Source organism: Phaethon aethereus, assembly GCF_964289735.1.
Source record: "Phaethon aethereus genome assembly, chromosome: 2".
NCBI classification, from domain to species: Eukaryota; Metazoa; Chordata; class Aves; order Phaethontiformes; family Phaethontidae; genus Phaethon; species Phaethon aethereus.
In genome coordinates this window covers 171,229,288-171,257,116 of record NC_138582.1, presented here as the reverse complement: position 1 = coordinate 171,257,116, position 27,829 = coordinate 171,229,288, and the positions used below count along the sequence as shown (strand labels likewise).

Below are 27,829 nucleotides of genomic sequence, written 5' to 3'. Positions count from 1 at the left end.
CGCCGGCTCATCCACCGCAGCCTGGGGGAGCGGATCCAAGAGGCTCCGGGAGAACAGAAACAGCTCCCAGCTCCTTGCATTGGCCACAAGCCCCCCCCGCCCTTGTGCTTTTAGCCCCCCAGCCGCTGGAGCTGCCGGGCTGCCGCACACACCCCGCTACAGTACCTCAGCGCAGATGGCAGAGGCCACAGCTCCGTTTAATTAAAGCCCATGATGAGTAAATTAAATCTTAGTAGAGAACTGGGAGAACCAAACAGCAGCCCCCAAGGAAGGCAGCTCCCGTACAGAGCATGGGGCAGACACTGCTGGGGCAGGAACCCCTGCGCCGCTGTTCTCCGGCGCAGGAACGGCCTCGCAGCCGCGCTCGGCCAAGGGGTTTCTGCCCCTTCCAGCACCCAGCGGAGCGCGCCCCGGCTGGCGCGGTCAAACCTCGCCTTGATTTCAGATACAAAGAGCGTAAGAAACAGTGAATAAAAACAAGTGATCCCAGGCCCTGCGACTGCCTGTTGCTCTGCTGCTGGGGAAAGCACCACCCACAGCCCTGCAACGCTTCCCCCCCGAGGGCACAACCCTCTGGCTGCGCCCCACTGCCTGCAAACCCCGTGTGACGAACTTGTTCCGCTCCCACACTGTCCAGCCCGAGGGCTCACACACGTTACAAACATTAACGAAGCCTCACAACAGCCCTGTGAGGTAGGTCACTGTCTTCATTTGACAGGGAATCCAAGGCAAAGCTGGGATTAAACTCCAGATTTCTCATTTAATGCTGTGCCTGTCACAATCCTCCTTCCATGGAAATATGGTCCCTGTTCATAGAAAACAAAGAATTTTGTGCCTATGCTCCTGGCTTCCCGCAGGAGAAAAAGCACTCACAGGCAGACTGGCATCTACAATCACGTCCTGTGTTGCACAAGTTACAGGGATCCGGCCTCCTTGACGTAGGGAGAACAAGAAATAAAATAAAAAAATAATAACAACATAAGAGGACAAAAAGTACAGGCAGATCAGGAACGACAAGTCACATCTCACACTCATAACGCCACGACTGCGCTCGCGCTGTGGGGTGGCAGAGCCCCGCTGCAAGGCTCAGAGATCCCGCGTGGAATGTCACATCCATCCGGCGCCTTCAGGGCTTCCTCCCCTCCAACATCCATCGGGGCACCCGGCACGGGGGAGAGCGAAGACGACAACCATCACTACGCTGTACCAGAGCTGCTGGATCCACGCTCTGCCCAGCCCCGGCCCCCGGAGCAGGCACAGCCACAAGCCAAGACATCCGTCCTCCTCTTGAGCCGGGAGTAGCTCTCGCACCAGAGCCGCTCCAGCCCGGCCCTGTGGGGATGGGGCAGAGGACGGCCCGCGGCAGCTGTGTCCTTGCTTTCCAATTCAGGGACTGACGCTGGTAAGAGTGGAGGAGGTGGGTGTCCACGAAGCTCGCGCCAGGGTCCATCGGCGCTCCCAGTCCATTCCAGGCGGTACTGCGCTGGTTCTTCCCACGGGGTGACCATGCACGGAGCCGACAGCAGGAGATTCAGACAACATTAATCTTCTAGGATGGAGAGAGATGACTTCACAAGGGATAAATAGAACTTTATTTAAATAAACATTTGTGAACATCTTTATACAAATTACAAGTCCCCACACAATCCTCCAGCTCCGCCTAAGCGCCAAAGCTGCCAGGAGGGCCTTTGAGCAGATCCACCAGGATGTCGAGCAGCTGGCTGTGCTGGTGGTGCAGGTCCCCAGGGATGGCTGCCATCTCATAGCACAGGCACGTCTCCACCATCTTGGAGAGCGACACGCGGAAATCACGTAGGAGACGGATGGTGTAGGAGTCTCCCTCCAGCACCAGGAGATCACTGTCTGTCAGGGAGACTGTTGCTCGCCAGCCATCATCTTAGTGGGAAGAAGAGAGGAGGTGAGAAGCAGGAATGGTGCTGACCTGTTCCAGCCTGTGCTGGCGGCTCAGCCCTCTCCTCCACCGTTACCAGGGGCAGCACAGGTCTTCCCCACACTCATTTTAGTCTGGAGTCCAGGGACTCAACTGGGCCAAACAGTTCCCACAAAAGCCAGGCAGCACTCTGACCCATCACACCAGGATCCTCCCACCGTTTCCCACAGAAGGTGACTGATCACATAGCCCGTCTGAGCTCGAGGGCTAGAGACCAGCTGCAGCACCACCCAAAACCCACAGGCTAAAGCAACATATCCACAGGGAGAAGGGCTCGCTCCTCCCCACACACCAGCCACGGCTGAAGACCAGCCCAACTCCTCATTCCTCAGGGATAAGCCTCCAGGCACAAGCCTGCTTGCTCAGCCTGCCAGTGGCTTGGTTTCCTTGTCTCCCTGGAGAGCTACGACTGAGAACAGCTCACAAATCATCGCCTTTGTGGCCCCATTACAGCAACACCCAGTCCAAAGCAAGAGGCTTAGAAAGCAGGGGAAGATAGCTGGCCAGGGGAAGCAGCAGAGCTGCCCACAGTAGCCATCACCTTGCAGCCGCTGGGACTGCGGTACAGCTGTAGGAGCGGGGTGCTTGGGGTGTCAGGCGCGGCAGGAGGAGCCTGCAGCAACACAAGAGGACGTGCAGGCGGACGTGGCAGCCCTGCAGCTGCTGCAGCACTCACCTCGGACATGGATATCCGTGTCGGTCATGAGCAGCACGGCCAGCGGGTGGACCTGGGAGGAGTCCCGCACAAACACCCCACCGTTGGACTTCACTGCCATGAAGTACGTTAACCAGCGGCTGTACAGCTTGGATGCCTCCCTGCACAGGGGAACAGCTTCGTCAGCCACAGGCAGACACGTGTTGTACTCCAGTACTAGCACACATGTCGCAGCAGTGCTGGGGTCCACACCACAGCCAGCTGGTGCTGCTAAGTGCACGGTGTGGGGTTGTCACCCTCCCCGGCCACACACATACATAGATCACCCACCTGTTGATTGTTGACTTGTGGAGCAGAACAGTGCCAGCCTTTGTCCGATACGCGTAGCTGTTGGGTTTGAACTTCCCTTGACGGGTCACTTTGCCTTGTCTCACCTGAAATGAGAAGAGCATCTCAAACACCTGCACAACCAGCTTGGCTTTCCCCACAACTGTCTGTCTCTCCTATGTGTGTGTGTAGGGGCAGGTATGTTCCTCCACTTCCAGCAGCTCCACTCCGCACGTCAGTGGAGTACATAGGTGACGGCATTAGGTCACACCCCTGCGTAACGCCATGCAAGGAGCAGCAAACAGGAGGATAACGATGCCACCTCCATGGCTCCCACACCAAGCTACCAGAACCCAAGCACGGACCTGCACAGGCTCGGGGGGGCACTCCTCACAGAGAGGGATCCAGGAACAGCACTGGAGCAGCAGGCAGAAGCACAAGCAGGCAGCCTGCCTAGGACACAGGCTCCCAAGAGAGCGTGAACGTCTCCAGCACCTCCAGCACAGCACAGCTTCTCTGTCCTACCCGCAGTGACCAGCGAGCCCAGGGGAGCAATGGCAGAGCGGGCAGCCCATACCTGGATGAGGTTGGGGTAGAGCCCAGCCATGAGGACTCCCTTGATGAGTTCTTCCTCTTCGCTGTACTGGTTACATACGGACGAGGGCATGGTACAGTCAGATGGGGATGACACCAGGAAGGCTTCATAGAGGTTCTCAGAGAACTGCTTGACAAGGCCTACAGGAGGAGACAGCCCCAGGGAATGAGATACACCCTCTCCTCACCCCACTGAATGAAATAACCTCAGCAGGGCAGCACCAGCTCTGGCCTTGGAGGCTCAGCCTCAGCGCTGACAGGAGACCTGTCCTGCCTGTAGCCTCCCTGGCACCCAGGGCTACGCCTGCGCTCGAGTGCCAAAGCCAGAACCTGCATCCGCTCCAGCCCAGGCTACCCCATTTCTGCACCATGTTCTTCACCAGTGCTTCAGCCTTTTCAGGGGGAGCAGAGAGGAGAAGCAGGCCTCTGGGACTCACCATTGATGAAGCGAAGGCTGGGGCCATACAGGTAATAGTCCTGCAGGTAGTTATCCCTGGCACGACTGTCTCTGCGTCTCAGCACCTCTTCCCAGCCTGCCACAGCTCTGACAAACGCAAGGTGATCGCTCCCGCTCTCCCGGCTCAGAACAGCCTTGGCCTGCGAGACAGACACGTGTCAGCCAAGTGGCAGCCCCTTCCCTATCTGCTTTCTACCTTCCTCTGAGCAGGGCTCCTCACCTTGTCGACCTCCGCACGGTTTTGCAGGCTGCTGCTGAAGGGGTCCCGGGTGAGGCAGGAAACAATGACGAGCAGAGGGTGGAGGCAACGGTAGATGGATGCCAAGACAATGGCCTTTGCCAGCCGAGGATCTGTGGAGATCTGGGCAAGGCGTTTGCCCAAAGTGGTGAGGGCTTCTCGCTGGTCCAGCACTCCTGCAACAGGACCACCCGCAAGGGCATATCCATCAGCTTTGAGTGGGGCCAAAGTGGTGGCCAGTGGCTTCAGGAAGCTGCCAGGAGAACCCTCCTACTGGGCTTGGAAGTTTTGGTGTAACCTCCAGAAGAGGCACAGCATAGGTGCCTGCAGTAAGCACCCAGAACCTCGCAGGTCTAACTGACCTGAGGCCAAAGAAAAAGCTGTGACAGCCAGATGACTATCAACAAGACTCCAGCTATGAACACCAGATCACAACTAACTTTGTCATCATCCAGCCCCCACCACCTTTTTTAAGCCTCGGGAAGTTGTCCCCACTTCCTGAGCAAAGCAGCATGGGAAACAAAATAGCACCACAACATGTGTGGTTTGGAAAGTCCCTATCAGCTGCCATCCCTCTCTAGGGACAATCCTGCCCAGCCTGGTCAGCAGGATCCTGTGCCAACTCCTACTTCCCATGTTTAGACAGCAAACATGTTTCCATCACACCCACACCAGCATTAGCTCACCAATCTCCTGCAGCAAGATCACTGCTTCATCCACAGCTTTGATGTCAGGGCTGTCCAGAGCTTTGGAGAGAAATTCAACTGCCTGCAACACAACAGTGGGAAGGGAAAAGAAAAAAAAGGGCATGTTTCCCATACAGGACCGTGGGAGAGCCCTCGGGAGCCCACTGCCCTGCCCCAGGGCCCAGACTGCACCACAGTTCCCTCTTTGGTTGCCTACAGGGATATGAGCTCAGCCCTCTCTGTTCTTGCAGAGTCTTTTAGACATACCCTGTAATCTAAGTAATCCATACATTTCCTGGTCTTAACTTCCCTAGACAGCACTGCATTTAAGGAAAGCAAGAACTAAAGTCGTCAGCATCTTGGGTTTTTCCTACTCGTGTTTGCGGTCAAATCACGTCTCTGGAACTGCCACCAGGCAGGCCGCATCCTGCTGGTTCAGTCGGCTGCAATCTTGTAGGCATGTACTGTGCTTACTGTTTTCTCCGGCATGTGGATCTTGGCCTGAACCACCAGGTTCTCTAGCGGGGTGCGTAGGATCTCTGGAACCTGATAAGTTGGCATCTTGTCCAGGCGGCTGCGAGGGAAGAGGTGATAGGCAAATCCCGACTGACAGCGGCCAGCACGCCCTCGCCTCTGCACCACATTCGACTTAGACACCCACACCGTTTCCAGGCAGGACACCTAGGAGAAGGATTAGGCATGAATGCTCTCATGGCTCCATGTCCTCTTTAAACGCAGCATCTTCCATCCAGTCCACAGAACTTGGCAAACTCCTCACGACTATAAACCATCCTGCTAAAGGGCAAGGGAAGTCTTTCCCACTCTCCAGCATCTTGCAATGCCGGTCTCTAGCAGGCAGCAGCATGAAGGCCTGAGCCACTCAGTGCATGGATGAGGCCCTGATGCCATCTGCTGGACACCTGCCCTGGCTCCACATCCCCAGGGGCTCATCACGCTGCTCTGCTGAGAGCTGCCAGCAGAGCCTGGTCCCTGCCTCCCCTGCGCCAGTCCTGCTGCGTGCGCATCGTCAGATGAACTGTGCTAAAACTGGGCAAATATAAAAGGGTTGTTTTTAAACTGGAACTGTTCCAAGCGGTGAATCGCCATCTGGCTCTATAAGATGTTTTAGCACAGGGAGGGGAAGGGGCAGCAGTGTATGGCCAGAATCCCTTTTTCCAAGGGCAACAGTGGCACAGCTGCCTTCATGTTGTTATGAAGTATGCACAAGAGCCTTCGCAGGGCCCAACACCGCCAGAAACATGGCCTGAGGGCAGCCTAAACCACCCCCCGCTTAACGCTGACTAACCAGCTAAGGCACTGGGGTCAAGATAGCTTCACACAAGAGCAGTTTATGATGAAATCACAGAAAAAGGCAGAAAGCAAATGGGAAAGCTACAAATGTTAGATGGTGTAACAGAGATGGAAAAGGAGCAGGACTTGCCTTAAATTTCTTTGAAAACACCAGACTTTTGCCCGTTCAGAAGTCGATGGGGAGCCCGGCAAGGAGCTTGGTAAAGGCAAACGCTTTCTGAATGAGGAGTCAAACACTGTCCCCAAATAGGGACACAGTGCCAGTGCCCCAAGGGCCAAATGGGAAGCAGCTCTATCATCCCATTAATGGCATCTGAAATGTTGTTCTGAAAACCTCCATTAGCTCCAGTACGTGCCAAATGCACTCAGAAGCAAGAAAGTATCAGTACCTTGGTCTTTAGATCGTAGCGTTCCTCCTTGTGCGTGCCACTGTCCACTACGTGGACAATGTCATTGATGGTGATGGAGGTCTCGGCGATGTTGGTGGCCAGGACGATCTTCCTGACGCCAGGTGGAGGCCGCTGAAAGATGTTTTGCTGGTCCATCATGGGGATGTTGGAGTGCACTAGGAGATGAAAACCAGTCAGTCCTGCCCTGCTGAGCTGCTTTGCAGTACAAGGCCAGGGCGGGCAGAGATTCTCAGCCCTCTTGTAGCATCACCTCCCGCTTCCACAAATGGGGGACAGGGATGGCGACACCACTTGTAATACTGATGATCGTTGTCAGCAGTTTCCTGCCAGGCAGACTCCAGGAAAAATCTTTCGCACATCGTTGGGGAAGGCCTCATTTCAGTTGCTTCAACCTATGACTCAACATCAGCAGGAGCTCTGATCACCTCCCATACCAGAGAGGCTCATCGCACCACCAGAATACCCCTGGGCCCCAAGCAGAAGTCCCACTCCCTCCCACAGTCCAGCTCTGCAGCTCCCCCTTCTCAAAAGGCCTGTGGGGCAGGGGAATGAGGTATCCTCATTGTAATTTGGTTTCACTTGTTCAAGAACGGTCACCAGCAAGGGCCTGTAACCCTTCTATATCATGTTTGCCCTATTACAGATCAGTGATGTGAAGAAATCCCAAGCAACCGCACAGAACAGCAGGGGAGCACAAGAACATGCGGTTTTCACAAAGTAACACCTGCACTTATTATCAACTGAGCTGCTCAAAATTGTGCTTCTGGCAGGCCTTATCTGACATTGAATAGGGAGGACTGTTAAAAAACAAACAAAAAATGCCAAACAAACCAAGCCCAAAAATCTTACAGCCTTTCAGAGTAATAGTGGCTTTTGTTATACATTTCCCCCCTGGGATAGAGAATGTTAAATTCACTGATTAAAGCTGAGCTATAGAATACACCTCCATCCCACAAACAGGACTTGAAGATCTTTTCTAGGTAGGCTCAGCAAGCAGCTACAGCAGTGTAGAATTTAGCAGTTTCCTCCTCACCTAATTCCAAATTGCTGGAGGCAAAGAGGAAGCCAGTTTCTCTGATCACATACAGGTTTGGATGGCCTCTGCTAGGAGTAGTTATTTGTGCTTAACATGCACGATTACACAACAGGTACGCACATTGGAGCATACAAGCTTGCTCTGTATCAGAGTGCAACAGCTGAAGGGGCTCATCAAGTCAACTGGCCTATCCATTCTCCTGAATCCTGGAGAGAAAAGGTCTGGCACTGCCATCTCACCTGGTAAGACGAGGTAGCGGCTGTTCTGAGATCCGAGCATCTCTAGCAGGCGCTGCTGCACTCCTTTGATTTCCTGCCAACCAGGGAGGAAGCAGAGGATCCCACCTGAAATAGAGTAAGAGTTAAGAACAAGCAACCTAGAAATCCAAACACTCTTCCCCAGCTGGAGACACAGAAACTGCATCTGCTGCACAGAAGGGACACCCGTTATTTCCCCAAGTCCACAGCAACCTTTAGCCCAAGAAACCCAAAGAAAAGAGGGCCCTGGTCTGTGATGCCCACTGCCAGCTGATCTCTAAGGAAACCTGCATCACACTTATGGTGAACAAATGACGGATACAGCCACTATGGGAAGTCAGATCCAGGGGAACGTTTGTCTAGACTTCATACCTGCTATGCTGTATCTGCTTCTGTGAGCTCATCAGGGCAAGGTTTTAAGCCAGGAAGAAACCAGGCTACCTGTAGTTTGAGACCAAATACTTTCCACTAGCTTTGAAACACTTAAAACTCTTAGAAGTCATCTGAGAGTCCTGCCTTCTTCACAGAAACATCACCTCCCAGGCAAAGATATTTAACAGAGATGGGTCTCCAATACAGAAAAATAACTAAATTGTGCAGCACAAGGTTGCAAATGCTGGAGCACAGACAAGTCTTGCCTTTCACCCCAGGAACAGCTCTATCTCAGGACAAAGACTGAGACACTGAGGACTCAGATGTTGTCTTAGCTGAAGACTGAGAATTAGCTCATGTCGCACTGCTCAAGACCACTCAGTTGAACAGGAACTCCAGGTGGCCTTGCAGAAGTCAGCTCAGCATTGTGTTTCCTCTGCAAAGGGTCTGGGCTCTGCAGGGTTCACTTTCTTCCCCCCCGCAAAAGGAAAGAGGAAGGGGGCAAGGCAGAACCTACCTGGTTCTCCGTGGGCATCAATCTGGAGTACAAGGTCAGTGATCAGATCGAGATCAAGGACACATTCATCATCAGATTGCTGGATAAAACAGAAGGACACATGTAGATAAACGAGTGGCAATCTAGCAGAGAGCAGAAAGGCACACAGCCTCCCAGAGCACCTTCTGGAGACAGCAAATGCCTGTACTTGGATGGCCTGCCTAAGACTAGGAGCCAGGAACCTCAGGAGCCTGGTTTTCACTCCATGTGGAACTTGCTCTGGTCACAACTGCTGCCAGATTTCTCTGCTGTGCATTGAGAATATACAGCCCCTTTCCCGTTCTCCAGACTTGGAAGCTAACTGGGATTTTGTGTACCTCTACTCAACAGCACTTAACAAGTAACAAAAATTAACATTAAAATTTTGGGGGACAAAACTGTGCCATATGCACCTCAGATCCACCAGGCACAGAGCAGCAGCTTTTGCATTTCTCAATAATTTGGAACATACCTATCAGGCCAGCTTAAAAGGCACGGGTAAAAATGCTAGCCACAACAGAAATAGAAGGATTGCCCTGAAGACAATGCGTCACCCTCAGCAAGTTTGCTGATGATACAAAATTATGGAGAAGTGGCTGATACACCAGATGGTTGCTCAGCCATAGGGAGAGACTTATACAGGCTGGAGAAATGGGCTGACAGCTTCTAGTCCCAGCCAGCCTCAAATGATTTCTGTGACTCCATGACCCGCAACTGAAGTAAGATTACCAACAGCAAAGAGTACATGTCTGGAGGGTGTTTTCCAGAGGAACAGTAAAACTAGTTGCAAAAAGCAGCAAATCGGGGAATTCAGTCATAAGCAGGATGGTGAGCACTTAGGTAACATACTGCTGTTAAGCCATAACCGTCCTAGCTTTGGACCAGGCTTGCATAGGTATGCAAACATTCAAGTCTGCATCTATGTATATACATAAACAAGTACAAGGAGCTGTTAGCTTACTCAAACAGAAACAAACTTCACATTAAAGAGGGACAAAAGTAACTTACACCCAAATCTGAAGTCATCTTTATCCATAATTTAACCAAAATACTCTGGGATTCTACTAAGCTGACTTTACCTCACAAGGGTTGACGTAGAATTAAAGCTAAGCAAACACTGTCCAACAACCACAGGAAAGAGGGGCTAGTTCCAGACCCAACCTCTCCCCTGCTGATGTGCCACAAGTCAGTGCCTCATCCAACGGAAACAGTTTAAACACCATGCTGCATGCCCACCTTGATCTCATAGTGCCGGTGTCGGTGCCGGCCCAGCTTGGCCAAGATCTCCTCCAGATAGTACTCCTTCACTGGGTACATGAAACCCGGCACCTTGACCACAGGGCAATCCCCAAAGTAGTGCGAGAAACGCTGATTGTCTCCTGTGGCGCTCATTAAGACCAGGCGCAAGTCAGGGTTGAGCTTCTGGATGCCTTTCAGCAGGATGAGCAGGAAATCAGTGTTGACATCTCGCTCGTGGACCTCATCGACCACGACGTGGCTGACACCCTCCAGGCTGGGGTTCCCCTGCAGCTTCCGCAGCAGGATGCCCACAGTGCAGAACAGCAGGGCTCCTCCCCTGGCGGGTGGCTTGCTCTCCAGTCGTACCTGGTAGCCCACATTCTTCCTCATGTTGGGACCCAACTCTTGTGCCACACGCTGGGCGACTGAGATGGCGCTGATCCTCCTTGGCTGGGTGATCACTACGTTGCAGCGGGCACCACGTCCCTCCAGGATGTAGTGTTCCAGCAGGAGCTGAGGGATCCTTGTGGTTTTCCCACAGCCTGTGTCTCCTGCTATTACCACTACAGGGTTCTGCTCAATGGCTGATAGGATGGTGTCCTTGTGAGGATCTACTGGCAGTGGGTGGCTCTCCTGCCATGAGGACCCTCTCCTTTTCCAGAGGGCCAGGAGATTCTGGCTAAGGCGTACTTCCTCTGCTTCCAGCATGGGTATATATGTCTTCCCTGTGATTGCATCACTTATGGCACCAGATTCCTTGCTCAGGTTCATCATGTCATCAGCAATCCGGGGCCTGGATTCCCTGATGTCCACTGGATACTGGGAGAGACAGAGAAGGTTGGCAGGGACAAAAAGATTAGCAGCAATCCTGAGAAGGACAGAAAGAAACAAGTGCCTGGAACAGACTCAGTCAGGCTAGCTTTGCAGTGGCCACGAAGCTTCGCCAAAGTCTGTTCAGATTTTAGTAACTCAGCCACTTACATTCTCAACTGAGGTTATTTAAAGTGAGAATTAACTTGGGCAGCTATCTGCATTTTCCTCATCACATCCCCTATTTTAAGGGAGTTATTAGCCCTGATGCCTGAACTGACAGGCAAAAACCAGTAACTTAAGCTCCCCAAGTCAGTGGCTACACTGCACGCAAGTGATGGAATGGCCCCTCAAAGACAACTTTTGAAAACTATCAAGTTACACCACCATCCTTCTCTCCCTCAGGAAGCCCAGACACATAACTGGCACAAAACTTAAGCATTCAGCTAAGCCAGAAATATTCCATCTTGGCAAAAGAAAAAACAGAAGTCCTACGTCCCACAGGAAGAACTAAAAGGAGGAACAATAGGTCAGGAGTTTTCTAGAACACAAATCAAAGCATTGGCCCAGATGTTTGCAGGATTAAAAGTTCAGCTACAAATCAGTACTTTTTAATTCAGCCTTATTCAGAGTTGCAAAGCCATCCCTTCCACGCGTAGCATGACAGCTCATGTTCGCATAAGCATGGGAGACAGATCAAGTTCCTACAAGATGCTGCTGTTTTTCTAAACTTTTCTAGCACTTAGTTCAGCCCTTTTCAGCAGGTGATTCAGAAGCAGCTGCTGTCTTAGGCACAGTCTTGGCGTCCTAGGACATTCCCTACTGCTTCGTTTACTTCGCAGTATCTGCAAGATACTGTAAAGATCGCCTGAGATCTTTAGTGTTCAGGCCCAAGAGTACTGCATCAGTGACTTGCCAAATTCCAAACACAGGCATTATTTTCAGTGACTTCAATAGGCTACACACATCTGTACCTGAGCTATGCTCAGCCTCATCTTACCTTAGTGCTAATTCCTGCTTTGACAGTGAATGCTCCTAAGGAACCCTGTCTCAGCACTGCTTCAGTTCCCATGGGTGTCTGCTCACCACTGGTCCACCAGGAAGAGGGATCTCCTGGGTGAAAGCACCACCAGGTGCCTGGGCACCTGCACCCACCACTAACGTACAATACTGTGAGACACACTGCGAGACACACTGCCAAGGAAAACATGCAAGTACCAGCACCTGGTCCTTGTAAAGCTAGGAAGCACAACCAGAGATTAATGGAACCAACGTCTCCACAAGGCAGCATTCATAAGCCTTAAAGGAGGCTGTAAGCAACCCAAGACTGCACTCTGTAACATCCCAAAAGCCAAATAATGCAGACAGATGTCACAGATGCATACAGAGAAGGCCCACTGCCCAGAAAGGGTCCCCTGTCCCCAAAGGTCAGCAGAGACGGATCAGTTTTTGTGGCAAACTATCAAGCCACGAATTCCCTCAACATTTTGACATGAAGCTTTCAACCGGCGTGCAATTCCTGAAGTTAAGTGGGATCAGCCAAAGGTGGTTCTCAGACAGCTGAGAAAGCCTTACATGATTCAGATAGTTCTCAATCTTGCGCAGGGTTGCTTCGGGGACTTTGATGTGGCAGGGTTTCCTCTGGTTCTCACCAAGCTCCCGGAGTGAAGTCATGTTGTACATAGCATGGCTGAGGGGATTGTTGTTCTTGTCCACCAAGCCAAGGCTCTGCAAAGGAAGAGGCAAACAACACTATCAGACACAAGATCACAGCATACAGAGCACAGGGGTCTTACATGTTCAGATGGGCTAACTCCTTAGCCTATATCCCAAATCCATCACCTCCTGCTTTTACCACAGGAAGAAACAAGACATGATTCCATCTCAACTCTGGGGAAACAGACACAATGGAGCCAACTGCTACCTGTCCTCAACACAACACTTGCAAGGTCTTAAACAGACCCATCAAAGAAACAGCAGCCACAATTGTATCTGACAAAACCCTCTTGCGAGGTCTGTTAACTCTCTTGCTATGGTTCTGGTATGTTGTGCCAATTCTTGGACCTTCCCTCTGCTGACTCTAAAGTCTGCAGTGAAATTATTGCAGCAATGTGTCTGGATTAGTCCATCTACAAGAACGGGAAGATAGTCTTAGACGGCAGCAAGGTGGCCAAGGGAACAGGCTAACACTTCCAGGGTGATCCCTATGCAGCACTTTGTTGAGGGCTCAAAATAAGCACAACAGCCTTCAAGGGGTCATCACAGATTAGACACTTACAGGGGTACAACAGCAGTTTGGATTGAATCCTAAGGTTTGGAAATACATGTTTGTTAAGCATGAGGTCAAAGATCAGAAAGTTTCAGGCATCACCCCATTAGGTGCAAATATGGTAAGTCAGGTGTGAGGAGCCTCCATTCAAAGACACGTTAGACACGGGAGGTAGGAGTCATGTGCACTTACCTTAAGCTTCTGACAGGCCAGTGCTGCTGCTTTGTTTTCTGCCTCCACCTTACGACGGCCCTTGGCAGCAAAAGTCATCGGACAAGGCCAGCGCAGCGTGAGCTTGCAGATCTTGGTCTTGGTACCTACTGTACGGAACTGCATGTATTCCTAAAAGACACATAAACAACATCAGATCTGGGGAGGTGTTAAAAGCCTACATAACTAGGCAGGCATTTTCGAGTACACCCAAATATTTCTAAGCAGAGCTTAAATTGTTTTTTTGGGTCTTGGGTGTTTTTTGGGTTTTGCTTGTTTGTTTTTAATAGCATACTACAACAGGTTTTCTGCACTGAATTCCACTCCCCCAGCTCACAAGGCACTGAATAAGCAGAAGCGAGAGCAGACAGCTGTGTGGAGAACATCATTGAGAGCCTATGGGGTGGAGCACAGCTACTGTTTGCTAAGCACATGAGGTCTGGAAAGGAGGTGGGTGACACATACCAAGGAGGAGAAACACCGGATACTGGCAAGAATTGAGTTGTGGAAAGATTCCGTCAGCACAGAAATTACACATTGCTCTGAGTAACACAAACTTGTGTTTGCTGCAGATATATGGGGAAATGCAAACCTATCACCTTAGAAAATACTCTCCTTCATTCAGACAGCAGCTCCTCTACTGCCCTGGCCTCAAGTAACAACATTCCTCATGCCTCTATTAAGACAATTCCTCAATTCTCACCACAAAGTCTTTTCCTTGCTCTCCAGGCTGATTTTTCTAGGCCTAGTCTTAACTTCCCTTCTCTCCCCAGTTCTCAGCTGCCCGAAAAAAAGCATCCAAAGTGATTCCAGTTGGAGACTTTGAGCTTCATCCCTGGCAGGGGTCAAACAGCACCTTACCTTGACTGTGGAGGAAGAGGTCGCAATCTGAATCACTTGGGCCAGGAGATTTTTGGGAAGTGGGAACTGCGTCAGGGCACGGATGGCAGTGTTGTCATCTGTCATTTCAATGGAACTCCCTCCGCGGCTAGACAGAAGATGAGAACAGTTCGATATACAAATATTCACTCTGTGCTCCGATCCACCTCACTTCAGGTCTGCTACTGAGAAGACCTGAAACTGAGTAGTCAAAGGCACAGATAATGTTGGTCATCTGAACAGTCAAGCTGTATGTTGCTACTAAAATCTGTCAGTCAGGGAACAACCGCCCAGCCCAGTAAAGCCATCTACTAAAAAGCAATCAGATCTTTACACTAGCAGAGATTTACTAACTAAATAATTCTGAATCCAAAGAACATCCCTTAAAAACAACCACCATGACCAGGTCCTTAGTGATCTTACTCCTCTTGACTATTAAAAATCCAAGATTTGTGCTCATAAAATATGAGGTCAAGCAAGAAACTATGGTGATGAAAAGGAGCAAATTTAATATTGCCCTCAAAAAAGGATCAAAAAAGGACTAAGTGCACATGCATAAGTGCACCAATTTCTGGGAATGGAAATCTCCTTAGGCACAGAAGAGTAAGAAAGGGAGCAAACAAGTAGGCAGCAGCCTATCCAAAGGGCAAGACTCCAGAGAAGATGCCTGAGCATTCCCTTGTGATGACAGCCAGGTACAAGACCAGGCTGTTCCACTATTGCTCGCATAGAGAACGGTACAGTAATCAGAGTTTGGCCCATCTGCTGGCCACACCAGCAACATCGGAAGCTGCAGCTCAGCTGTGAGGGGTGCAGGGGTGCATCAGCTGCAAAGAAAAGTCTCTCTTCTTCACCGCCCTGGATTAGCAGCTATTAGGGCAGGCGTACCTTGCGTCTCTGCCTGGGGTTCGAGCGTCCTGATGTGCCATAGGTAGGTAATCAGAAACATCGATTGCTTCTTCTTCCAGCTCTCCTTCCTCAAGTTCCCCTTCCTCTAGCTCCCCTTCCTCCAGCTCTTCTCTCCTCATCGCTTTAGGCATCCTGCCCTGTTCCATGGGCTGGATGGAATCATCTGGCTCCATTCGTCGCCAGCAGGTTGACAAGTCGGCGAGAGAAGGTCCAGACTTGGAGCGCCACTTGCCCTCCGAGCACCACCTCTCATCAGGACAGCCAAGCTGGTCAGCGAGAAGCCGGTACTTTGCAGCATCAAAGAGCTCATTTCTGGGCCCCAGCAAACCCCAGCCCTACAAGAGAAAAATGCATTTAGCTGCACTAGAGAGACAGATACGGGTAACTCTGCTAGAAACAGAAACACATCTGGTAAAGGAGAGAAATGCAGGAGCAATTTCTTCATATCTCACAGAAAAGGAGATAAAGAAAAGGGGCTTTCAGAAACGTAAAGCTTTCCTCCTGCCATTATTTCTTAAAAAAAGAGTATCTGTTCACTAGCCTCAATTCCCAGAGCGCAGTTGCTTAGCATCATATAGCTTGTTAGAATGGGTGGGCCAAGGTCTATCGGTATTTTACAAACTATATTTAGCATTTTAAAGTTTTGAAACCCACCTCAACATGAAAAATGCGTATTTTTGGAAAGGCTAGTCAAAACAAGTATAATCTGGGATAAAAGATGAGAATTCAGGGAATGGTTCATCTCATTTCTTTTCACAGGAACAGTTATTTGTGGAAGCAGTAGTAAGATCTCCCTAATTCAGCAGTTTTTGAAACAGAGGAGTTCCTAATTACTGCTGGCCTACCACCTACATTTAACACTGAACCTTACATGAAGCTCCAGACATTATCTAGAGTGCGACAACACCATGTCTTACCAGATCGCCACAATAAATTAAAAGTTACCTCCTTAGGCCCCTCAGTGGCCCCATATTAGACACGGCTGTATTTTGTGCTGTAGGAGCGCTGAAGACGGCAAGAATTCACTTTGCTAGCTGCTGTACTCAAAGTCACTATATTCAGACACTCTCTGCTTTTCTTGAACTGACAACTATTTATTTAAAGCGGCATTTGTAGCTATTTCTATAGATAAGATTGCACAAGGCCTCCCATTATGAAAGGCTTCTGTTCAGTTATAGGTTTAGCTGGCAAAGCATCAGAGTTCAAAACTTTGCATTCTGAATCTTTGGTTTCAAGAGGTCTGGGGGGTTTTTTAGTTCTATACTGAAAATACAGCTCAGCCATTTCCCAATATTTGAAGAAAAATGTAAGTATACATAGGAATTTTTTTTGCTTTGAAAACTTCCAGGCTCTCAAAGAAAGCAGGAAACAATGCTTTCATTGCATATTGACTAGTGAGGATAAAACAAGATTATATTTCCAGTGAATGTTAACTGAATGAGCAGCAACAATGCTTCAGGTGGAATGAAGTCAGTCAGTGAAACAAGTTTTGCCAATCACAGAATTAAGGAAATTAGCCTAAGCACAGGGGCCAGCTGAAGAAACTGCTAGTTTTCATGCTGCAATTCTTAACTTCTGAAGGCTTAATTTAAAAACTAAATAGTTATTTCTTAATGTAGCTTTCTTGATCTACAAGCAAATCAAAAAGCTCTCATTGTTGAAGCATCTGCAGCACCTTTTCTAGGCTCCTTGGTAGGAAGGTATCATTGTTCCTCCTCCATAGATGAAAGGGAAACTCCGAAAGCAAACTCACTTGCTCAAGATTATAGACAAGTCAGCAGCAGAGCCAAAGACAAAACTGCATCTTATTCTCAGATAGCGGCTATGTAGTACCATACCTTAATCGGTGACCTTTATAACTTTACTGCACTTGTTTGATGCTGGCTGTGCACACAGATCAACCATTTCCAGCCATAAATAAGTGGCAGACTAACATAACTTTAAAAGAGTAACCGTAAAACAGAACAAACAGCCACACTATGGCTCACATGAAGAGGCAACAAGAGCCTCTGAAGGAAATACACCTGCAAATACACACAGGTAGACTGACAGAAGTGTGTTAGTAACAGCAAATATACCTGAGGGGAGCTCTACTCACCATAGATGCTGAGACTAAGATAGAAGTTGATTAAGGTCTAAGACATAAAGAACCAAAGACCAGAACTCAAAGAATTTAACGAGTTCATGTCTGGCTGAAGTAAGTGGGCTTTTAAGCTCAAACGGATTCAGATAGCTCAAGACTTCACCATCTACCCTTGATTAACAGACAGGCCAACTAAGAAAGTGAACAGGCAAAGAGAGAGATAAGAATCAGAAATCATATTACCAAAAAGGATAAGGCCTGCACACTCCAAGGCTTGTTTCTTCGAGCTAAGGAGGAACATAAGCTCACCTTGAAGAGCTGACATGCTGCAGCTGCTGCCTGCCTCTCAGCATCAATCTTCTTGGTCCCATAGCCTTCCACTTCCACATTCTTAGGCCACTTTATATGCAGAGTGACTTTCTGAAAAGCAAAGATAACCAGTAAAGTGAGACGGCACAGAACAATCTCTCTTCTCCACCAGGAGCATAGCTACTTCAAACATCTCTGAACTCCAGGCAGAAAAAGGGAACTACACATGAAAATCCCAAACATACTGCTTGTTCAGGCCCTTTATCGGGTGGGGGGGGTGCGGGGGCGGCGGCGCGGCAACTTTATTCCAGTAACTTTGAAAGAAAAGCCTGAAAAAGGGATACAAAGTGCCCACAGTCACATAGAAGCTGCATGGCTGAGCCAGGCCGACTTACAGCACAGTGCCACGTACTCTGGGACAGAGCTTCACAGGCTGCAGTGTGTCAGCTCAGAGGAATCATATGCCAAGAGCTCATTACAAGAACAATTCCGTTTCAGAGTCGCTGTTCCGATGTACACCGCAGCATACCAGATCATGCCTGAGAAGCAACATACACTCCCTGACACATTTCCAGTTGTAATGGCAAGCAAATCTTCCTAACTGCTTCCTTGCTGTAATTTTAACTAGCAGCATATTGCATCACAGTTATACAGGCAGCTACCATACTCATCGGGCACGGGGCAACCCAGCCTTCAGCTTACGCTGGGCAGCGCGAACTATTGAGAGAGCTAGCAGTACCACCAGAGCTCTTACACCACTACAGTTGGATGAGAGCAGCTGAAAAACCTGCAGAGGCAAAGAACGCTGAAAGCTGAACCCTGCCCTTTCTAAAACATTGCTCCAAATCAAGAACTCGTTCTACTCCTGGCCCTGCAGATGCTGTGGCTGAATTTCTGCAAGGCTCAAAGGAGAGAAATGCCTAAGGAATTCTCCCGTTTCTGCAGCAGAGATGAAAGGTGGCATTTAGGTCCGCTGGGAAAACCCCACCTATAAAGCTAGAGAAAAGGCTCCTGACTTTTCAACAGTCTACATCTGGCTAGCTGCCTGCCTGCCATCTGAATCTCATCTTACTGTAGGAAATTGCTACGTATTTTGCCTAGGGGCTCTGCATGAAAAGGCACAGACCTGCTGAGAAAAAAAAACTTGTCTCATGAAGGCCAAGTTACTTGGTGCTCATGAAAAAACTTTGTTCACTTCCAACCGAGACTTCTCCAGGTTGTTTTGCCTGTCCTTCTGTCCCCACACACTTTTTCCTATGTTGTTGTTTTTCTGAGATTTTCTTTTTGTAATCCAACCCTCATTTTCTCCAAGAGCTCCATTATTGTTTTCTTTGTTTGGGTTTTTTGTTTTGTTTGGTGTTTTGTTTTGTTTTTTTTTAAATCTGAAGTTATCCTTAAGGTTCATCTATTTAAGTGCTAGCAAGAATGCAAACTGATTACACAAACTGAAATAATGAGGCCTTGGCTATGGTATTCCAAAATTTAAGTTAGGAAACTGCACTACTGCTCAAGTAAAAGCAAGAAAAACAAAAACACAAATAATAAAGGAACTCCAAAGTAACAGTTACTAATGCATTGCCCAAAATGCAGGGATGCTTAAAAAGGATGTGGTAATAAAAACTGTCTGGGAAATTTTAGACAGAATGTTATTGGAAAATGTTAATCCATCAGAACTGAATCTTTTCCTGGAATGTACGTTACAGTTAAAACTTCAGCTGGAAAGGGCTTTCAGCTCTAGAATGAGAGCTGGTATGATAACAGGAGGCAAACCCTTGAACACAGAGCACCCATTAGTCAAGAAACTTCTGCTCAGTTTATAGCACAGATCTGGATCTAGGCCTCTCGCATCCTAGTAAGAGGTCAAGCTACTTGGCAAACTGTTTGCTTGGAATTCTTCTGCTTCATTTAAGAAAAAAAGAGTCTGTATTTCATTTTGCGCTTAAGTACTATTAGAAGCCTCCCTCCATTGCAAACAAATTCTTCTTTTCTGTTTGCAGTTGAACGTTTTAGGCTTCAGCATTTGTTCTATTAGAATCTACAATAATACAAGCTAGGCCTACTAAGGTCTAAAAGGTAGCATTTAAATTTTAATTTTCTAAGGTAGCGGGGTACATAGCCCAATACATCTGAGTGCAGACTATGTGTCCTTCTGCTGAGAAAAGCAGGTTATAGCAAGCTGTTTGAAAGAAAAAAATCCACCCTTCTATACACAAAAGGAGAGAGACAGGACCTACGTTTATATGCCTATTGAAGTATGTGAAAATAAAGAGAAATAGGAAAAACTGAGAGTATTTCTTGTTTGAAAGATTATCATGCAACTTTCACGTGGAATTAAAATACTTCTATAATTTTCTCTATTAGAAGAGTTACTTCCAGGATTAGCAGTATTCTTGGCTCGCTTCCCACTCTATGTGCAGCATACCTACCTGCCACCCATCCCCAGCACAACAGGATTACCTTTTTTCTTGGCCCATTAGTATGGATGTACACCAGTTTGTCCCTTGCATGAGAAATGCCCAGGGCTCGTCCAATCACGCTGTTGAGCAAGTTTTTAGGCTGTGGAAATTCCTTTAATAAGTCTCTGGAATCTGAAAAGAAAAAAAAAAAAACAACAGAGGCACTAAATGTCTTATAATTCTTGTGCAGTCCTGTTCAAAGACATGTTATAACACCCGCTTCACTGCGGCTCCATGAGCATTAATGTCTCTAAGGTTACAGATAGAAAAGTAAGCAGAAGTATTAAATGGTTCGCCTACAATGTCTCCAGCAAAATGGTACACAGGAGCGCAAAGTCTCCTGAGCTCCAAATGTAACATGACACTAAAACATCAAAAATGGGCAACGATACTGTATGTCCCATGCTTCTCCTGAAACACACAGATTATTTGTGTCCCCCTAGTTAGAACTGCAGCACTGACAGTCTAGCTCCATGATTCAGTTACACTAACAATCATCTAACAGTTTGGAAAGACTTTTTTTTTTTTCCCCCAAAAAAAGAATACAGTATCAACAGAAGACATAACAGACTACATATACCTGTTCAATCTGAATACAAATATCCTAGCACAAAATTCAAAGCCTGGATTAACGCATGGAGTTGGTGCTGTTTCCCCACTATGGAGGCAAAAGCAGCTGTTTGTCATTCTTCAGATATCAAAAACAAACTGAGCAATAACTATTTTCAACAGACTTTGGTATTCGCATCCCCTTACTGAACCAGGAGTATCACCTCAGGGTTAAATCAAGGGTCTCGACAGCAGACAAGTTACACATTAGATCCAGCTATTGGTAGTAATGTGAAATAACATCTGGGGATTGCTCCCGGGATTTATCGAGATGGCTTGGTTAGAGGCTGGGAATATTTTGTACTAAATTGCTCAGAGAACCCCCTGGAAAGAAGCTTGCCAACACAGTCTCTGGAGACAAACCAGCCCAAGCGGGAAGCCGAGCAGCAGCACCTGAGGCAGCAGTTATTGATGGCAGGTAGGACTGCCTAGCTGAGCACAGGTCCCCTGCCCCGACAGGTGAGAAATGCCCAGGCTACAGCACTTGCAGGAAAGGAGTACTAATGATCAGTTCAAACGACTCATTTAAAAAAATAATAAGAATCACACTGCCCCCAGACAGTGCAATGTCACGCCCACCTCATGTTCCAGCCTCCTCCCTGATGTTTTAGCTGGCAAGGAAGTGCTCTAACCCACCCCTCAACTGCATCACAGTTGTATCGCATGATGAGGCATAGGGGACAGCCTTTATTTTGAGCAGCAGCCCAAGCAAGATCAGGTTAAGTTTAATGTGATAACAGTTCTGGTCTTAGTTACGCTACACAAATGGGAAGAGCTGCAGCGAGGGGTAGGTGCTGCTTCTCCCAGGCTCTAACACTACCACTGCTCCAGCTCTGGCACAAACACAAATGTACAGGGAGATTGAACTTGCAGCCCTAATCTGACAGAAAGCTAAACCAGAGAAACGGAGTACTTTTTTTTTGCTGGGCTGAGAAGTGAATCGGCCAGCTGCACAGTCCTGCAGGTACCCAAAACCAGTGGCAGCAGCAAGCACAGCTAAGCCACTCTGATCCTACGTTCAGCCAACATGACAAACGCACGCTCCCCAGGCAATCAGAACTGCATTAATCTTCTTGCAGACCACCAATGGATTTGAGCACTAGTTTTTAGAAGACTTCTAAATTCTTCACAGGTATTCAGGGGAAGTTTCAGCAGCAAATCAGAAGTCAGCAACACACTATCATTGGTACTGCCAGAATCTAGAACTTCAGATTGGGCTACCAATTCCAAGGAGAAAGACCCAACAGTCACGCTCATTAGAGCATCACCAAGATCTGCCATCAAGTTTTGCCAAAAACTCCAACTGCAGAATTGCTATAATGAAGATACACAGTAACCAGCGCCAGAGAAGAAAGCAAGCATTTAAGAGAAAGGCTCTGTAATACAGGCATGTGGAAGAGACATTCTCCACGAAGCTGCTCAGCGAGGGAGAACTGAATTTATAAGAATGTATTATGAGGGCTCACCTGAAAACCGACCAACAGGAAAAATCACAGGAGTTTTAGGGAAGGCAAAAGAGTTATGTTGTACCACTGCAGGTCCAACACTTGTCAGATTGTGGATACTTGGGTAAGGGAGAGCAAAAAAACATGTTGCTGATCATATCACCCTCTCCAAACAAACAAAAGCCCAGCATGCTGATCCAGAGTTCAGAAAAATAATAGTTACTGGTGACACTTAGTTTTGAAAGTTCCTCTGTAAAAGAACCAGCTGAATCTCAGAGAAACCTCCTCAGAAGCCAAATGGACCAGATACAGAAGGAATTTGGGTCCCTTAAGGTATACAGGTAGACACTAAAATACAACCTCCGTCAAGATCCAGGTATTATTTGAAGACAGGTCGCATTGTAATTCGACAGTTGTCTAATTCTGACTTGCTGCTGGAACTGGCTCAGGTTAGTGTTACTTTTCAACCTGGTATATAGAGGACAACCTGGCATTTAGAGGGCAGTGGCAATACGAACAGGTCAGAACTGCTGTCTGCTCAATCTCCTTTGACTATACCAATGTGGAAAAGACCATGCAACACACCATGGGCTTTCTGTCACTCTCCTATGCCCAATACAGTATACAGTATCTTCCTACGGTATCAGCTACGGTATCTTCCATTATAAAGAATAATAAAGCAGCCCACAGGCTGCTGTTTCTCACACATACTTGGGCAAAACCTTTGGACAATTACAGAGGAATATGCAGGAAGTACTCCGATTTATGAACTCTGTCCATGAATTACCTTATATGTATTGGCCACGAGAGCATGAAAATGGTCTCAGCCTAACAAAGAACTACAAGCCAATTTTCTGTAATTATACAGCAAATATGACATTTCTCCCTATTCATACAGCAAGCACCACTATATCCAGACTTCCAGTTTTCTTGAACAGGTCAAAAAGTGACTAAGGTTTTGGCACTCTGCAATTCTATTCCATTCCACATCACTGGGACGCATGGAGGGAGGAGTAGTAACACAATTCCCAAATGCACTATTAAATTCACTTAAATGAAAGCTTAAAAAAAAGTCACCCCACAACAAAACCCTCTAACATCAGCCTGTATTATTTGGCCTCTAGTTGCTTCCCCTTTCAAAAACAATACCCTGAGAAATTTTGTGGTAAGTAACAGGCAGAGGTAAGAAGTACATTCTTTTTAAATGCCCCCCATAAATGCAACTACCTAAGGACAAAGCCAATTTCTCACATTCTGAGGTGAATCCTCAGCGAATACTAAATATTTAATCCATTCTAGAGCAAAGAAGAATAGGATCTCTAAATAACAAAGCCTAGTTCTGGCTTGCAGATCAGACTCTGAATTACCAACCGAGACACAATGTATTCTTCACAGCTGACAATGCCATATTCAGCAGTACCATCTGACGTATCAACAGCGACTCTAAGGCTTGATGGATTACCCTCAGCCCATTCTTATCCCAAATTCAAGAGCTAAAAGGATCTTATCTTGCATGAAGCCATGCCTCACTTGTAGTTTTTAAAGAAACAATCTGAAATTGCAGAACTGGATTTGCAGAATGTTTCCTTCCCTGCCAGATTGGATTTCTTGGCATCTTCCTCCAAAGAGTGTCTTAGTTCTCTCACTGCTCGGAAAGGATATTTGGGTAGGAATCATATTAGCGGGAGTCACAGCCCTGCGGAGGCAAGGAGTATAACCTAATACTCCCCAAACAAAACAGTTGATTTTCATACCCATTTCCTATCAAGTCAGAACCACACATGATGTCCATACCACTGCTCCGAGATCACGAAGGAATATTAAAAGCCTGCCTTGGATAGCAGACAATTTAGGGAGGGGTTATCAAAGAAGCCAATTAACTAATTTAAGTTCTGCAAAGCCAGTGAGTGCTTTAGCTTAACTTGATTGTGAAAGTCAATGATAATTCCAAGCCACACTGAAACAAAAAGAAAAAAAGCTCACAGCTGTAGTGGCTAAGCCTTCTATTAACCCCAACAAATCCGACAAGTAAAGACACTGACAGCTACAACAAGAGCACAAATAAAATGGCCCATAGTCTTGTTCAAGAAAGACAGAGTAACATTGGATTGATGTCAACAGTTTCTATTTTCCCTCAGATTCTCTTGCCTGGAGAAGCAACAAATGAGCAGCAAGGACAAACTACTAAATACAATGCTCACCAAGATATAAGCCCCCGCAGTAATAAATTCAAGTCAGTGAAGAATGTTCCTAATGCATCAAAAATTCACAGGGAAGAAGAAAGCCCTCTGGCTCCGTAACATCCATTTCATAAAGAATTAGCCTAGGCATGTTTTACTGGGAAGAGATGGAGAGAGACAGAGAAGATTCTACCTGGCAGTTTAGTTTGGAGTACACCAAAACAGTACTACTATTGGGGGGTTTGGGGTTTTTTCCAAACCATCATCTAGCAACCCTGACCAAAGCTCCTTTCAAGCAGACACAGTTATAAAAAAAACACATGCGGTTCTTGCCTAAACAAGCTTAAAAAGTGGTAAAAGTGACAAGGCTTCCTCAAAAACAAGTGAGATCACCAGAGAATGAGAATGACTGATGGCCAACCTCCATCCTTGGAGGTGTTCAGAACTCAGCTGGACACAGCCCTGTTCAACCTGCTCCAGTCTGGCCCTGCTCCGAGACAGGGATCAGGCCACATGGCATTCAGAGCTTCAGTCCAATCTAAATTCTTCTATGGTACTATGAGACAGCAAATTTAATTACTCTCAGAGAAAGATTCTTTTTTAGAGCAAAACAGAGGTCAAGGTCATGTAAGTCTCAGTAACAAGCAAGAAGCACCACAGACCTGATTGAGCAGGCAGAGGAGCTCTCTTCACAGATTCTGCTCCAAAATCCCACCATCTAAGCCAACAAAGCAAAGCCTTAGATACTAATACCAATATAACACTGACATTTTTTAAGCTGGCCTCAGATGAGAGTTGATTTTTCCATATTTGTATCTAAGGCTAAAAACAAAGGCAGTCAAATGAAGATAGCTAACAGGACATGAGTTTACAAGTTGAAGGCTTAGAACTTGCCCCATAAATGCTTTTTTAAAATACATTTTATGATCTCCAGGTGTTCCAAGTAGCAGCTGTACAGGTAGGGCAGACTTACGATGAGACCCTGAGGACTTTTTATTTGCTCATCTGAAATGAATCTTCCAGTATCACCAAACTCTCACCGTAAGAGCTTTCCATGGTCAATCCACCACACAAATTGGAAGGATGAGGCCAATCCCAGCAAGCTCTCCCCACGTGGCCCTTGCATGTCTGCCGGGCATCCCCCACTGTCCAGAGTCACATCTCCATCAGCACCTCCAAGCTCTGAGGGAGAGCCTCAACATGGAACTGTGACAGAAAGCCACCAATGGAAAAGTCACTCCAGGAAAGCAAACCGAAGTCCAGCGACAGCATTCTCAAGTACTCACTGAAAACATGTTAGAAAAAGTGCTGAAGTGAAGTACAAAAAGAGGGAAGGAAAAAAGAAATTGGTTTACTACTTTTCTCAGGCAACACCTGAATCAGCTCATTAAACAATAATTTGGGGTGGTTTAGCATTTACTTTAGACATAAGTTAATTTGCTCTGTTGAACAGCTTGAATGCAACAATTAAGTATCTGACTGAACTACAAGATAAAGCTCAGCAAGGCTTCTGAAAGGAAAATGGAACTAAGACCCAAAGAATTCAGAAACTATAGAGCGAGAATTTAAAAAAAAAAAAGTGCTGGAGGGGGAGAAGGAAGCACAGAACACGGGGGGGGGGGGGAAATAAGCTTTTACATAATAATAAATCAAATTTCCAAAGTGGAAGATTACAGCCTAAGAAACAAAACTCAAACCAAACCAGTGATTTTAAAAGGGAAAATGTAGTAGTTCAAGTCACAGCCTGGAAGCAGTAAGCTCCAGCACAAAACTGTTTGTATCTTTCTAAACTAGAAATGTTCTTCTCACTTCATAACCTCAGGAAAAGCAATTGTCAAAACACGACATCAAAACACACTTTCAAACAGTCTTTTAAAAAAGTAATGATTCCTTCTGAACAGCACGAAATCATTTACCCTTCAAACACCTGAAGCCTGTGCCCTCTCACACACAACTCTGCTGTAGGTTGAAGGACTGACATCCAAGAGAAAACAAATCTTCCAAGCTTTAGACAGAGACATCATGCCTGGCCAGATTTACGGACGCCACAAACATCAGGATTTACGTTAACAAGAGCTGTCCGTATCTCGATTAGCATTTCCTTTGGCTCAGGCAGCACGACTGCCTGGTGGAAGGCCAGACCGAAGCCCTTTGTACACCGAAGGTGGATAAAGCGACGCTCCGAACCACCCGCAGCCTGCTCCCGCAGCGTGCTCCAGCTCTGACCTAACGGAACTTGCTGCACGGCGACGGCAGAGCAGTTTTCCTGGCGGATGCTCGATGGGCGTGCTCAATCCATCAGGATTTCTAGCAAGAGATCCAGCTATGATTTTTCTCTCGCGTCAGGCGACCAGAAGCAGCGAGGACTTTTGGCCAGGACCGGCTCGGCCCGGCTTTCAAACCGGCGACCTTGAGCCGAAGGGCTCCGCACCCCTTTTCTGTTTTCTGGAGGAACCCAACTCTCCCCGCCAACAAAGAGCTCCGCACACCCGCGCAGCGCGGCAGGGGCTGCCACAAAGGCCTCTCGGCCCTCGCTGCCCGCCGGCGGCTACCGGAGCTCTCCGCGCTGCCGCCGGCGGGCTGCCCGCACCAGCCGCCGCCCCCCGGGGCACACCGACCGTGACCGGCCCGTTACCTGCGGCGGCGGCGGCGGCGCAGCCGTGCGTGCAGACGCCGCCGCAGCTCGCCGGCTCCTCTCCCTTGCCGCGCATCCCGGCGAGGAGCCCTTCCCCCGGGGCAGGGTCGCTCAAGGCCGCGCCGCCTCTCCCGCGATGGCCGGTTGCCCCTCCCAACCGGCGGCGGCGGTGGGCCCGATGCGGGCCGGCCCGGCCCAGCCGCCCGGAGCGAGAGGAGGCCGGCGGGCGGCGCGACTCGGCTGCAGGCGCGGGGGGAGGGACGTGCGGCGCGCTCACGCTCCCTCCTCCCAGCACCGAGTAGCGGGGCTCGCTCCTCCCTTCCGCTGCGTGCGGGGCCGGCGCGGCGCGGCTTCCCCGGCCGCCGGGCCGCGCACACCAGGGACGCCGCCGGTTCCTCCCCCCCTTCCCCCCTCCGGCCCCGCCTCGCCTCGCCGCCGACTGACCCTTCACCATGGCGGCGTCCTCCTCCTCGGCGCCCGGCTGCGGCTCCTCCCCCTGCCTCGCCTCTTCGGGGCTGTCGGGTGCCGGCAGCCGGGTGCAGAGCCCGCGCGCCCTCGGGTAACAGCGGCAGAGGCGCAGTGGCCCGGCCGAGCCACAAGCCGCCGCCGCCTGCAGCAGCAGCCCCAGCGCCGCCATCTTGAGGTTGCCCGGCGCCGGCTTCAGGCAGGGCGCGGACAGAGAGGCGGCCGGGGGCCTCGGCGGGAAGGCCCCCGTCGGCGCCGCAGCGCCCCCTGGCGCGCGGGAGGACCTGGCGCAGGCGAGTGCTCCTGCACCCCCAGAGTTGTAACGGGGGCGGGGGGTGCGGAGCCCACGGGTGGAAGATCCCCGGGCAGCGTCCCCCCACGCCACCCGGGGACTGCCTTGACAAAGCCACGGAAGGGAAAAGGAAAAGAACCTGCCAGAACACGTGGAGGCAGAGAGCGGCAGAAGTTTACCGCGCTCCTGCCTGGGAGCTGCCAGCCGCCC

General features: G+C 48.8%; 1 protein-coding gene across 1 annotated transcript; it reads right to left on the bottom strand.

The window, feature by feature from the left end:
• Nucleotides 1-1,584: 1,584 nt before the first annotated feature.
• Nucleotides 1,585-27,499, bottom strand: DHX30 (DExH-box helicase 30; the record flags this gene model as incomplete). Its single annotated transcript, XM_081996733.1, has 19 exons — nt 1,585-1,896; nt 2,628-2,767; nt 2,937-3,040; nt 3,511-3,668; nt 3,965-4,124; nt 4,205-4,398; nt 4,909-4,990; nt 5,383-5,589; nt 6,609-6,784; nt 7,905-8,009; nt 8,812-8,890; nt 10,066-10,887; nt 12,454-12,606; nt 13,340-13,489; nt 14,219-14,345; nt 15,125-15,480; nt 17,538-17,648; nt 19,995-20,125; nt 27,307-27,499. The coding sequence occupies 19 exons, from the start codon at nt 27,497-27,499 to the stop codon at nt 1,661-1,663; spliced, it is 3,684 nt and encodes a 1,227-aa protein (XP_081852859.1). The 3' UTR covers nt 1,585-1,660.
• Between the last annotated feature and the right edge of the window lie 330 nt (nt 27,500-27,829).